Source organism: Poecilia reticulata, linkage group LG2 (genome assembly GCF_000633615.1).
Source record: "Poecilia reticulata strain Guanapo linkage group LG2, Guppy_female_1.0+MT, whole genome shotgun sequence".
In the NCBI taxonomy this organism is placed as follows: domain Eukaryota; kingdom Metazoa; phylum Chordata; class Actinopteri; order Cyprinodontiformes; family Poeciliidae; genus Poecilia; species Poecilia reticulata.
This window is the reverse complement of record NC_024332.1, coordinates 5,532,147-5,546,342: the sequence shown is the minus strand read 5'-3', so window position 1 is coordinate 5,546,342 and position 14,196 is coordinate 5,532,147. Positions and strand designations below refer to the sequence as shown.

The window sequence follows — 14,196 nt, the reverse complement described above, 5'->3', positions numbered from 1 at the left end:
CTAAATTTAACAAGGTGTCTGGGGAGCTGTGCTGGGAAGCAGAGAGCAGCCGAACATGATGGTGCATTATGGAGATAACTAACCTGCTGTCTGATTACGCTCTCCGTCACTTCATCTCTTAAAATGTAGGCTTCCGAGCGAGAAAGATCCCATCTTTCTCCTCCCACGCAAGATGTTTTTTTTTTTTCTTCTTCTTTAAAGGAAATAAATGTACAGAGATGGAAGGGGGGTTTGGTTTTCATGGGCCTGGGCTGCCAAACAGAAAGCTTGTTCTTAATTATGAAATGGAAAGCCAATCAAAACCAAGGGGAAACGGCGGAAAATACGCGGAGACGGCATGGTCAACTTCGTTAATGGTCCAAGCCAGTTCATCTCAAATCAGAATCAGCGCTCATGTGCAAATTAATACCAATTATGTTTTCAACGTTTTCCCGTCAGATGAGGAAGAGTTGCAGTTGATCTCTGGGATCAGGCAGGCTGAGATCATATCGAGTTTGAGTTGCAAATGTCATTCATTAGTTAAAAAAAACAAAAGAAAGTACTTTCCCAGGAGGGTAAACTGTTGCCGAACAGGTTGTTGCTATGGTCTACTTCCTCTTTACAATGGATGAAAACAAATTGAGGTAAATTTGTTTTTGGTTCACTTTCTGTAATTAAATGAGTTGCTCTGTATTAAACATGAACCTTCTCTGAAGTGATTTTAGTTTCATGTTTGGTACTTTTCCATGCTGCTGTTATGTTTCAGGACACTAACCTCACAGTATCACTTTTATCTCAGTGGCACTTTTGCTCACAAGCACAACCAGACAAATACTGCAGAATTGTAAGTTTTGGCTAAAACCTAGCTTTAAGTCCCATCCGGTTTAGACATCAACAACAATCACAAGGTGTATCAAATTACATTCACTGGCTTATAATGTAATAACATTATGATTAAGGAAATCCCAGAAAAATGCTAGCAGCACAAACACAGCATTGACCGACATATTTAGTTCAAGTTAGATAATGTGAAAGGGCCTGGCTGACCTTTCTGTACCTCCCCTTAAACATTTATTAATAACTTCAAAGTGACGACGTCACAAAATAAATGTTTTGCATTGCAAAGCAGCACCAGCGTAGCAACGTAGCATAAACGTTTGCTTGATTTTTTTTCCCCCACAACCAACAAGGTTAAAGCGGTGGTCACACTTCAGCTAACCTGCTAATAGACATGCTAATGTTTTGATTAGGAGTTTTGCATTTTAGCTAACTTTGAAAACATTTAGCATACTTGCTAAAGGAGCAATGAATCTAAAATCTCTGATGCTATTGAAATTTATTGAGATGAACCTTTGTGCAGGTGATGTGAGAGGGCCTGACTTATCTTTCTTGACCAACTCTTAAAGTTTTGTTAATTACTTCAAAATATTTTGCAATAAAAAGCAGCACTAGCGTAGCAATGTAGCATGAAAATTTGTTAGGACTTTTCACCAGACTCGACAACGTTACTATGAAACAAGAGAGGCCATATTTCCGCTAATAGCCAAGCTAATATTTTGCTCAGGGATTCAGCATTTTTGCTAACTTTGACAACATTTAGCACTCTTACTCTTCTAATCCTTGCAATGGATCTAAAGTGATTGCAACTTACTGAGCTGAACCTGTTTGCAAAAATGCTGCAATGATTAGCTAACACAGAATTAAAAATTAATTGGAAAAATAAGCCCTCATTGTACTGAATGGCACAGCTTCATACAACGTTTTCAGTCGTACGTCATTTAGATTCTCTCCAAATCTCCATCTCCCTGGTTCTAATTCGACACAAGCCAAGTACTCCCACCTGACATCTGCTCTCCACTATCAGAATGTGTGCTCTATGTCTGTGTGCAGGCCAGTAATTGTCTAAAACCAGCGTTCACACAGTGTGTGTGCAGGATATAAATAAATAGTTAGAAAAGCTCTAGTGAGGAATGGAGAAAGCTGCTAAATGATCCAACACAGCTATGTGTGGCAGAAAACCAGTGCTCTGAAAACAATACTGTGAAACACAGTGATGGGAGCAGCATGATGCGGGGATGCTTGGACAGAGTTTATTGGAAAAATGTTGCCTTCACTCAGGTTTCTTCCTGTCTTACCCCTGAGCTGGACCTGAGCGTCGTAGTTGCCGCTTGTGGTCGGGTCGGTACTCGGCGTTCGGCAGAGGTAGAAACCGGAGTCCGTCAGCTTCACCTCACCGATCTTTAGCTCCGCCTCGTTGTCCTGCAGACGCACCACCGAGATGTCACCTGACGCAACACGCCTGCTGAACGAAGGGTCCGAGAAACTGGATTCGAAGGTGGAGATGATTCGACTCTTTGGCCCGGTTGCATCCCTGGACATCTCCCAGTCGAAATCCTGCAGGGCAGAGGAGAATAACGGTGACGTTCAGTCAGTGAACTGCCATTTTCTGATCCTGCTTCTTCGTATAACCCAGCCATCATCAATGTGGTTGATAATTTTTAACAGAGCAAAAACAACAATTAGCATAAACGCCAAGACATTACCTGCTCACTAGGTCCTCCATAGTCATTGACGTCACACCTGATGGAGACCGGCTGACCTTCCACCCTTATTAAGGGACCAGGAGAGACCGTCACCACTCGGGCCGAGCATCCACCTGGAAGGACGGACAAAACTCCACAGATTAACCCTTTAAAACACTCTTTAATAACAGAGACTTGTTTGGCACTCAACACCCATATTATCCAAGTTAAAAATTAAAAGTTTGGATATTTGTGCGGCAATTTGTTCGTTCAAGCTACAAACAAAATGCGGAGAAAACAGGTGGCAAAGTCAGCCTGTGGCTCCCCGAACGTCTCACAGGTGAAGTTTTGTACTTCAGAAGAAGGCGGGTGATATTTTCACACTGTAACTCTGTTTCGACATGTACAACAGATACCAAGACTYGACACAGGCCGGGCTTGTCGTGACCTGAGGGAAACACGGACCAGGGACGTTCATAATGACACGATGCAAAAGCTAGTTGAGCATGGGCTGCATTTTTTATCTTTCTGTGCGCTGATTCTGACGCATTACGCTGAGTCATCCCTCATTTTGTTCCAGTTTCTGCCTAAGAAGCCACACTTTGATGTAACTTTTGGAGGTGGCCTTTTGAGGTGAATACATCTCCAGGCTTTCTGACACTCTTTAAAAACCTTTGTTTGAACTTTTTGCTGCTTTTCTCAAACCGGATGCAAGTCTTTTGCACAGTACAGTGGGTGTGTTACATTCAACTCAAAGATGCTCTATATCCCAAATGTTGTTGTAATTCATATCATCCAAATATCTTCAAACAGTAACTGAGGATGGCGATGCTGCGAGCAGGAAGGATTTCTGATAGCAGTCAGCCTTCCAAACAAATCAAAACGAGCCTGACTAAAGACAGTTGAATTACGACAGTCATGCTAACAACTTAATATCTGGTCAGACGACACAATATTGAACAGCAACATGACCTAGATGATGTTGTCATCTGTTGCCCAACTGCTAACCCACCTCATTTGCTTTTGCAACTTCTTAAATTTCCCCATCTAGCGGTACGATTAGAAAGTTGAGGAGAAAGATGTTGAAATGACAAACAAAAGTCTAAGAAAAAGAACAAATCAGAACTGACCTAACAGAGCTGCTCCATCATAATATTCAAAATATTCTAGAAAACATAATTAAACGTATTCAGCTGGACAACTCTTCTCCTTCAGAAGTTTTTTAATTCTTTACTGAAAACGTTAAACATTCTTTAGAGATTTTGGTCCAAACTAAATGCATCATCCAGAACACACCGCAGCATTCACAGATTTTTTCCAGCATACCTTTCCACATCCAGGGTTTTCCTTTGTGTATCATAAGCCTGGAGGGTTGTCAGGCTGTATTAGTGCCCCACCAGGCTGAGCATTGTTTGTTTATTACAGTTTTTTTTTTTAATACACCAGTAGCAGTGAAAGCAAACATGGGTTAAAGAACCTCTATGGCAACATAGTGTGGCAATTATGTGAACACATACAATCCTGATCAAAATCTTAAGACCAGTCAAAAAATAGCAAGAATTTACATTTTGCACTATTGGATCTTAAGAAGGTTCTAAGTAGAGCTTCACAATGTTAAAGGAAAAAATCAGTGCAAGAGACAAGAACTTTTGAGCAGGTAATTTTCTGAAAACTGCATTTACACTCAAACATGATTTTTTTCAGCTGATCAAAAGTTTAAGCCCATAGTCTTTAAAAGCCAAAAACTGTGCAAAAATCTGGATTCCATGTCATTTTCTGTCAAGTCTTTACACTGTCAAGACCTCCTGATGGAAAAAGCAAAAAAGCTCACTGACTTTGAACATGGTAGGATTGTTGAGCTGCATAAGCAAGGCTTCTCACAACGTGCCATCGCTGCTGAGGTTGGATGCAGTAAGACAGTCATTTTACATTTTTTAAATGATCCTGAGGGTTATGGAACAAAAAGGTCAAGTGGTAGACCCAAAAAAATTTCACCAGCTCTGAGCTGCAGGAACGATTGGCTGTCCGTCAAGACACGGGACGATCCTCTACCCAAATTAAGGCCATTACTGGTGCTGATTGCAACCCAATAACCATCAGATGGCATCTGCGAGAGAAGGTCTTCAGAAACAAAACACGTCTTCAAAGGCCACGTCTTCTTCAACGCCACAAAATTGCCCGTTTGGACTTTGCAAGGGTGCACCAAACATGGGACATTGAAAGGTGGAAGAAAGTTGTCTTCTCTGATGAGAAAAAATTTAACCTTGATGGTCCTGATGGCTTCCAACGTTACTGGCATGACAAGGAGATCCCACCTGAGATGTTATCTATGCGGCACAGTGGTGGGGGCGCCATCATGATTTGGGGTGCGTTTTCCGGAACAATGGAGCTTCAGGTTGTGCAGGGGCGTCAAACAGCAGCTGGCTATGTGGAGATGTTGCAGCGGGCATCCCTCATGACTGAGGGCCCTCGTCTGTGTGGTAATGATTGGGTTTTTCAACAGGACAATGCTGCAGTTCACAATGCCCGCCTGACAAAGGAGTTCTTCCAAGAAAATAACATCACTCTTTTGGACCATCCTGCATGTTCCCCGGATCTAAACCCAATTGAGAACATTTGGGGATGGATGGCAAGGGAAGTTTAAAAATGGCCCTTCGTGAAGCCATCTTCAACACTTGGAGCAACGTTCCCACTAGCCTCCTGGAAACACTGGCATCAACCCTAAACGATTGTTTGAAGTCATCAACAAGAACGGTGGAGCTACTCATTACTGAGTCCTTTTTTTGACACTTTGATTTCTGTTTTGGGGGTTTTTTAGGCTTTTTTGAGCTATGGTCTTAAACTTTGATCAGCTGAAAAAAATCATGTTTGAGTGTAAATGCAGTTTTCAATTAATTCCTCGCTCAAAAGTTTTTGTCTCTTACGCTGATTTCTTCTTTTAACATTGTGAAGCTCTAYTTAGAACCTTCTTAAGATCCAATAGTGCAAAATGCAAATTCTTGCAGTTTTTTAACTGGACTTAAGATTTTGATCAGGAGTGTATACAGACTGAGGTCAGGTGTTTTTTWAATTATTATTATTACTTCCTGAAACTGTGTAACCACTTCCTGTCTTTACTGTTCTGTACATTGACATAATCACTTAGTCATATTTTCAAACTTAAAGTCRACTTTAAAAAATTTTTAACTGGGGAAACAAAACACATTAGGATGCCTTAAAAAAATCTTCACCTTGTCTAGATGCTGAATGCACCGAGCTGCTGCCATCTGATAGTCCTCATTGGGTCTAAAGCTGAAAACTAAACTGGTTTTGGTTTAAAGATGCCCACGTAAAGAGGCCTCTCGGTGAAACTGAGGAGTTCGTCTCTATTGGAGCTTATGGAAGGGAGCCAGCTGTTATTTCTGTGAGCCTGCAGAGTGTGGGCTTCTTCTGCTTCCAAGGAGTCAAGATGTTGTAAAATAAGAAACCCGATGCATGATGGAGGTGCCCCATAGCTGGATTCATCTTTAACTCTTTAGCTGCTGAACCGTTAGAGTGCCCACAGTGTGATTCACACGGCGAAGGAAGCAAATCCAGCGTGGGCTGTGATTTTAAACAATCACAGCTCAGATGGGTTTTTTGTTTGTTTGTTTTTTTCCACGTTTTAAAATCTAAAAAAGTTGAGACAAATTTTGAATAGTAGCGGCACAAGTAAACAGAGCAGCCGTGTCCTTCATGCAGACACTGTTTGTTCAGTTAGAAGCAAACCAAGGCCTGATAAGCCAGACTGGCAGCCGAATGTTTTACCCACACAATTCCTCTCTTATCAATTCAAAATTGAATTTTCCAATCCGATTTGAGCTGAAAGCTAAAAATGAAGTCAACGATTGATTTATTTATTTTTTATATAATTCGAGTTCACATTCAATGGGTCCAAATTTGGTTTCTATTTCTGATTTTAGCTCAAACAGCTGCACAGAGTGCTTCTTCTATTTTCATTAAACTCACTTTCCAACTCTGACAAAAAGTGCTTGCTCTCCTTTAGCAGTTCTTACTGCAAACTGCACCGCCGGCCTGACCCCGGGGTCATTAAATAAACATAAATACGGTTGTAAAACCAACCAACCATTTTAGAAAAACCAGCATTTGAAAAAACATGCACTTTATAGATTCMTGCAGCTCAGAGAAAAACCTCATCCCTATCGGTTTCTGCAGACGTATCACCTGAAACTTGATCGATATTTGTATTTTTTTATGCTGATTCTGGAGGAAAATGTGAGAAAACATRGCAGGATCATCAAAATCTGATGTTAGAGGCTGGATTCAGGCCATGAATGACTAAAAAGCTGTGCTGMTGCACTTAGTTTATTCCAGGAGAGAAATTATACAGTCTGGCAGGGACATTAAAGCAGAAGTCTGACCAACAGGCTGCTTCTTCTTTCTCATGTGAATCTGACTGTATGTGTGATATTTTGGCAACCACAAAACAGGAACCCAGTCACCAACAAATAYGCCGGCGCAGTCCCAGAACACGCAAATAAAAATGTAAAAAAAAAATAAAAAAATGCTGTGAGCATTATTAAACTTTAGTTTAGAAGCCAAAGATCACAGTTGCAGCTTCTGTAAGATCTGGTGCATGCGTAAGTACAAGAAATGCAAAACCGCTTGCGTGCTGGCGACATCTGATCGTCTTTCCCTGAACTAATTTAAGCCAACTCTCCCCTCTTCTCACGTGCGTTCACATCGGAGAAACCCACTATAACGCCCATCAGCATATGGCGACTTCASCACTCAGGTAGGCCAGGGAACAAGTCCTCGGCCTGTACTTCCTGCAGGGYAAAACCGGCTCAGCTGCTCGTACTGTAACCGCGGTGACAGAGGCGGTGTTGGCGAAACAGAAACAAACGATGCTGTTCATCACGGAGGCCGGCTCGCTTTGACTAAAGGCTGGCTAATGGGGCCCTGTCCCCTCAGTGTGGACAAATTGGTCTCAAGGGAAACGCAGTCCGACAGGCTAATGAAAGGTTAGCCTGAGAAAATAAACAAAAACAGGGAATATACAACAACTAGAACGTCTCACTGCAGACGGTAAAGGAACAGGATGTGTAGAAGTGCAGTTTAATTAAGTGTGAGGCGATAATCTTACTTTGCTAAGARATATTTCTTCAATTTCTGCCTGTAGATTAACTCCTACTCTGTGCAGAATCTGCTCTACTCATGTTTTGCTGATGACTCTGCAATTTCAGGAGCTGATGAGTTTATCACCTGATTTAGCTTAAGTAAAGCACAACATGGACATTACTTYCTCATATTTAGTATACCCTTACTATGATAAAATCCACTTGTATGTTTTAGATGTTCTAAAATATACAAGTGTTGCACTCAAAACCACAAAAAAATTGGTTATTTTTTTATTTTTCTTTAGTCCGAATAGTTAACTTAAAGAATTCAGCTCGTTTTCCAGTTATTTCTGTTATTTTAGTTAAGTTTAAGTGTTTTTATACCATTATTTCCAACTTTGTCTCATTAAATACAATAAACAACATTAGAAATGTGGATTTTAAACTTAAAGTTAGTTGTAGACTACTTCTCCCTTTAAAATYCAAAAAGGTTTGCAGCACCTGGTAACAAGAAATGCTTTTAAAACCTTAAAATGTAGAAAATTTAAGGGCTATTGCAGATATAATAGGCATTACTACCTTCGGAGATTTATAATAGGTTTCTTTAACTGGTAGATGTGATCAAAACCAAAAGAAAGTGGTTACACTGTAATATTATATGTTTGTCARTCATGAATTGAAGACTTGGCTAATAATTTCTCATRCACCAAATTCCATTTAGGAAAATTGCATTTTTAGATTATTTCCCTCCATTTACATTATGGTTAGTATAAACTAAAACTAATTGCTGTACATTATGCGTTGTGGTTCTCATCGTCAATTCGGGTAAAAAAAAGAAAGAAACAACGATAAAACATGCCCAATTTCACTGTTATTTAGCTGCAGTTGCCGATTCTTTTCCTYCAAAATTTGAAGCGCTTACCAGCCGCTACCACCAGGTAACAGTGGTTTAAGTTTAAAATACATTCAAATAAAGACATTATTACACTTCTAGTGTATGCCGAATCATCTGATGGACTACCTCAATRGCRATTTTGTTATAAATAATTTAATTGCTAACTCATGAGCATGTGACATAACAAAATAGTTCAAATTCACAGATTCCCAAAGGGCATTCCGTATGACTTCCAGTTTGGTACGAGCCATAGGAGTTAATCATTCATTAACAATCAAGCAAATAGAGAGGTATCTTACCGATGAATAGAAGACCAAAGGCGAGTGCAAGGAAACCGGGTTCCATGTTCACCACTCTCCTTCTTTGCTGTCCCCCTTTAGTCCTTAATTTCCCCACGTCCTTTGTCCTGGGTTGGGACAAGAAAAACCAGCCCTCCCGTAGATGGAGGGTCAAACCCTAATGAAACTCTTGGCGGTCAGTCCGCTGCGCTCCGTACACACCCCGAGCGGAGCAGCAAAAAGCCCAGAAAACGAGCGCACACCCTGCGTATCCTAATCCAGAGAAATAAAGACCCGGCGAGAGCGTTCCCACGATTTTCCACACGCTGACATGACTGAGCTGCTTTTAATAGTGTGGGAGCGAAGCAGACACATCCACAGACTGACTAAGGCTGATTGGGAAGGAGGGACGGAGAGAGAGAGAGAGAGAGAGAGAGAGACAGAGAAAGAGAGAGAAAGAGGCCGGAAGTTAGGTGAGCAAGGAGGAAGCAGGGAGGTCCCAGGTGGAGCTACTGACACTTTTCATGACATATTATTACTCACCGACAGTTGGACATTAGTAACTAATTACATTTGCATTAAAAATGTACTTTTATGAGTTTTTTATTTTATTTTAGTTTGAGTAATTTTATTATCAAGTATAGCTAGTCTCACCACTGAATGAAAAACAAACATGTCTTAATCAAAAACCCACCGGAAACAGGCACACACCTGCAGTTTTTGTTAAAATTTCATGCGTTTTTTATTGAAAGGAACTGCTTTGGAATTTTTTTCTTTTGCTTTATTTTGTTTTTTTTTTTTTTTGTTAAAGTGACAATGTTATTGTCATTTTGATCCTCAAAATCTCAAAAATGTTGGTCCATCTGATGACGTAATTTTCAAATATTAAATGACTGCTAATTTAATCAGTGAGTACTTGAGAAGACTTTTTACCAATTACATTTTTAGTCCTACTTACTTTTACTTGATTAAAAATATGTTGAAGTAATGCTACTTTAAGTTGGAAATATTACTTATTGCTTAGTTGCAGCAATATTTCTTGGCAATAAATATTCTACCATTGGAAATCTAGTTTATGTCCCTCTTAAATGGAGCCACATTTGTCACAAAAACACTATAATTGACACTCTGCCAATGCTGAACAGTTTTTGGTGGAGGCAGTATGATGGTGTGTGCCTCCCTCTCTGGAAAAACCACGCCTGTCATCCTAATGTAAAGAGATTCCAGATGACGGTTGTTGTGCAAGCCAAGCTGTCATGTTTCACTTTCTCTCCGATGGCCGCCCTTTTCTCCAGTGATGACGCACTCTCACTTCCAGTCCTGCAGTTAGAACCATGCTGAGAATTTACCCAGAGCCGCTACACAGGTCAAAGTTCATGCCTCAGTCAGCCTCTCTGCAGGCGGAGGAGGAGGAGGAGTTTAGGGTTGCAACCTTAGGGTCAAAGGTCGCTTATCCAAGTGTGTGTTAGTGTGTGCGTGAATCCAGTCTCTACAACTTAGCATCTGCTGCAATACCCAGCAAACAAAAACACAGAGGTTGGAGCATTATTTGGCTTTCGAGGCAATGTATTTGATTTATTTATTCACATACTTTGAATAGGACATATTAAAACAGATTTAAATAAATGTGAGGCAAAGCTGAGCATTTCATTCATAAGATAGCACCTCTGATACACCTGTGATGATTTAGCATGCAGCTGATATGACSTTAGATCGCCATCTTCTGGCTACGAACAAGCTGTGCAACACTACAGCGTCATCTTTCTCTTTTGATTAATCTTACAATATCCTCAGAAAATGGTCAAACCATCTCGGTCTGCACCAAACAAATCTAAACTTGTGCGCTAAATTCTGCTTGTATAACTATGTATATATATTAAATCATTGCAAAAGAAATGTTTAAACCACAGAAAATATGAAATTATAACCAAAATAATGTCCACGTTGTGTTTACATGCGGTTTGATTATGATTCTGTGATTTTGGATAACGCAATAAGCTCTTTGAATGCAACCCAGAGATTCTGCCTGAGATTATGAGCCAATTTTTTTCTGTCAACCAACCAAAGTTGCTTCCTAACTACAGTATTTTTATTTACTTTTTTAACGGCTGTTCTTTTTGTTTCGCGTCTGTGCAGTTCAAAAGTACGGCCACCAGAGGGAGTGATTCCTCCAAGATGTCATGCCAAGTGGTCATGTTTCTGAATTATTGCTGAAATGCATCAACATGGACTTCAATTAATTTTATCAATACTAATTTGCAAACTTTTTTTGCAAATTAGTAAATCTTGTTTGAAACTGATGGTGAGGAAAGAAAAGAGAGAGAAAGAGAGACATAAACCAGGAAATTGGACATTGTTTTCCACCCTAAGTACAAAAATGACTAAAATGGAATCAACTTTATTGTCCCTAAGCAGGGAAATTCAGGTGTACCAACAACAAAGAGACAAGTCAAAGATAGTGGATTCACACAAAGACAAAAATCCAGAAATGGAAAGCAAGAACAGCACAGTGCAGTTATTAACAACGGTATACTAAAGTTCAGAGAATTGGGAAGCTAAGTAGAATCATTTTTAATAAAGAAACTAAATTACATGTAGATTAGTCCGTATAACACATTATTTACAAGAAATGAAAAAAAAAACATGTTTCTAGTTTGCTGGAAACATCTGTTGGGAGAAAGAACCTGTCATAACGCTCTTTTGTCCGCAGTGATCAAAACAGAAAGGCACTGTCATGTTACGCTGATGATATGGCCTTATGAATCTTTTGGATCTTTTATGAATGAGTCAGTCTATTCAAAGTTAATAAAAAGGAAGAAAAGGTTTGTTTTTCAAAATATTATAATAATCTGTATCAAAAATGTTCTGGTAAGCATTTATGTATAGAATTTATTAGTCATCTGACAAATAAAAAGGTACACACATACAAAGAAACACACAAGTAGTTTGAAAAGTTTATTCAGAACATATTCCTCCCTGGACACTACACTAGAGAGTTTTATTTTCATGTTCACAAAGTAAAACATAACAATTAGGAAATGACCTCAGACCCATAGAGCACTTTTCAACCCTCAAAGGGTTCACAAAGACATAAAATGAAAAAAAATGCAACACGACATAACCAGCTTCACCAAAAACAAAAGAACACACCATCCCCAAAGTTACAAAAGTAATCTAGCATATTAAGTGTTAATAATAACCCATCCAACAGATCAGATGTTTAAGCAGAGGTGACAGTAACGGTCCCCATCTCTTTTGAGCTTTCCGCGATCTTCACCCACTTCCCTCCACTTTCAAATGTCCATTCAGTCCCAGTGCATTCATAAGTCCCTTGATCAGATGCGCTGACTCTGGAAATCACCACCTCAAACACACCATCTCTCCCGGAAACCAAGTGCAGGCCCCAATCGGAGTAGCGGCTGGTTAAAGTTGGACCTGGGACGATGCCTAGCTGAGGACCAAACTTGAGAATTTCCTCAGAGGTGGTGCTCTTTTTCACCGACCAGGAGACAGACAAGTAAGTCAGGGAAGGGAAGGTCAGTTCTCAACTGAGGCTGCAGGAAAGCTTGAGGTCATCTCCCTCTTGGACGACCGGGGACGGAGCCTGGGGGGACACCTTGAGGGTGTTGGGGATAACTAATGGGGGAAAAACAGAAAGACACACAACATTTTATGAATAAAATGGCTGTTTTGTTCAGGGTGGACTTCTACTGTGCTCTGCTACTTAGGTTTAGAATTACGTTTTGGTTATAGTTAGGGTTAGGAATATAGAATGGTTAGGATTAGGAAAAAATATTTGGATTAGGCATGAATGCAGCTACTAAAATGAAGGGAAGCTAAGACAAAGCCGCTGGATGAATAAACAGAACTAAGTGTGGTAGAAAACTGCCAGTGTTAAAACCCCAAATGGTTGAAACACGGTGGTGGCAGCAGCATGAGGTGAGGATGCTTGGAAAAAGTTTATTGGAATGTTGCCTTCACTCAGATTTCTTCCAGTCTTACCCCTGAGCTGGACCTGAGCGTCGTAGTTGCCGCTCATGATTGGGTCGGTACTTGGCGTTCGGCAGATGTAGAAACCTGCATCTGTCAGCTTCAGTTTGGCAATCTTTTGCTCCTCCTCGTTGTCCTGGAGATGCACCACCGAGATGTCACCGGATGCAACACGCCTGCTGAACAAAGGGTCCGGGATACTGGATTTTGGTGGAGATGATTCGAATCTTTGGCCCAGTTTCATCCCTGGACATCTCCCAGTCGAAATCCTGCAGGGCAGAGGAGGATAACAGTGACGTTCAGTCAGTGAACTGCCATTTTCTGAGCCTGCTTCTTCGTATAACCCAACAATCTTCCATCATCAATGTGGTTGATAATTTTTAACAGAGCAAAAACAACAATTAGCATAAACGCCAAGACATTACCTGCTCACTAGGTCCTCCATAATCTCTGACGTCACACCTGATGGAGACCGGCTGACCTTCCACCCTGATTAATGAACCAGGAGACACCGTCACCACAAGGGCCGAGCATCCACCTGGAAGGATGGACAAAACACCACAGATTAACCCTCCAATACACAATAGACACTTGTTTGGTCTCTACACCCAAACTATTCAGGATTAAAACTAGACATTGATCTGTGAATATTTATATAGGGTACTGTAAGAAGTTTGGACATGTTAGTTTGTTCAAGCTGCAAACAAAATGGAGAGAAAATAGGTGGTAAAGTCAGTCTGTTTTGTACTTCAGAGATTGGCGGGTGATGTTTGCACATTAATTCTGCTTCAACACGTACAACACAAACCAAGATTCGATCCAGACTGGGCTAGTTGTGACATGAGGGAAATTACCTTTCCTCAAAGATAAGCATACAAAGCAGTGGTTTGTCCTCAGGCTACCCTCCAGTACTCAAAACATAAAGGCACTGTCACTGTATGCAGACGACACTGCCTTTATACATCTTTGGTTTGCAGCTCCTGACAACAACAACTGATGTTAGAAGCTCAAGATGAATTGATTAGAAAACTTTCCTTAACTTTAACTTATGCAGAAGAATGACATAGATTTTAAAAAGACCTGCCATTTGACATTATATATGCAACCAAACATATAATATAAACATGTGCCTCATTGGTTGTCAGTAAATATCAGTGATTGAAATCACTCACTTTTCAGTCTTCAGATTAACTCACACTCCGTAGTGACTGATGTCAAGCAAATCTGTCAACAACAATCAATCTAAATTAGAGGCGGCTTACCGATTAATGACAGACCAAAGGCAAGTGTAAGGAAACTGAGATCCATCTTCAACACTCTCCTCTACTCTGCTCCTTAAATTTTGCAGGTCTTAGTGTGGGAGTAAGGCAGACACATCCACAGACTGACTGGTAGACTGAGAAGTAGACACACACACACACACACACACACAC

The 14,196-nt window shown here is 40.4% G+C and overlaps 2 protein-coding genes across 4 annotated transcripts in view; both read right to left on the bottom strand.

Moving 5' to 3' along the window:
* ptgfrnb (prostaglandin F2 receptor inhibitor b) overlaps nucleotides 1-9,201 on the bottom strand; it is a 58,931-nt gene extending 49,730 nt beyond the window's left edge. Inside the window, exons 1-3 of the mRNA XM_008426164.2 lie at nucleotides 8,795-9,201; nucleotides 2,523-2,635; nucleotides 2,115-2,373 (exon numbers count right to left, since the gene is read on the bottom strand). Of these exons, the coding sequence (XP_008424386.1) occupies nucleotides 2,115-2,373; nucleotides 2,523-2,635; nucleotides 8,795-8,840 (418 nt within the window). The 5' untranslated portion in view covers nucleotides 8,841-9,201. The remainder of the gene's footprint in view (nucleotides 1-2,114; nucleotides 2,374-2,522; nucleotides 2,636-8,794) is intronic.
* A 2,512-nt stretch (nucleotides 9,202-11,713) lies between these two features.
* Nucleotides 11,714-14,196, bottom strand: part of LOC103474902 (immunoglobulin superfamily member 8-like) — a 3,314-nt gene continuing 831 nt past the window's right edge. The window contains exons 2-4 of one of the 3 annotated variants that reach the window (XM_008426185.2): nucleotides 13,189-13,301; nucleotides 12,776-13,032; nucleotides 11,714-12,409 (exon numbers count right to left, since the gene is read on the bottom strand). In XM_008426185.2, coding sequence (XP_008424407.1) covers nucleotides 12,318-12,409; nucleotides 12,776-13,032; nucleotides 13,189-13,208 — 369 coding nt within the window. In that variant the 5' untranslated portion in view covers nucleotides 13,209-13,301 and the 3' untranslated portion in view covers nucleotides 11,714-12,317. Of the gene's footprint in view, nucleotides 12,410-12,492; nucleotides 13,033-13,188; nucleotides 13,302-14,025; nucleotides 14,110-14,196 lie in introns of those variants that run through there. The other 2 variants (XM_008426181.1, XM_008426177.1) reach the window with 2 other exon arrangements.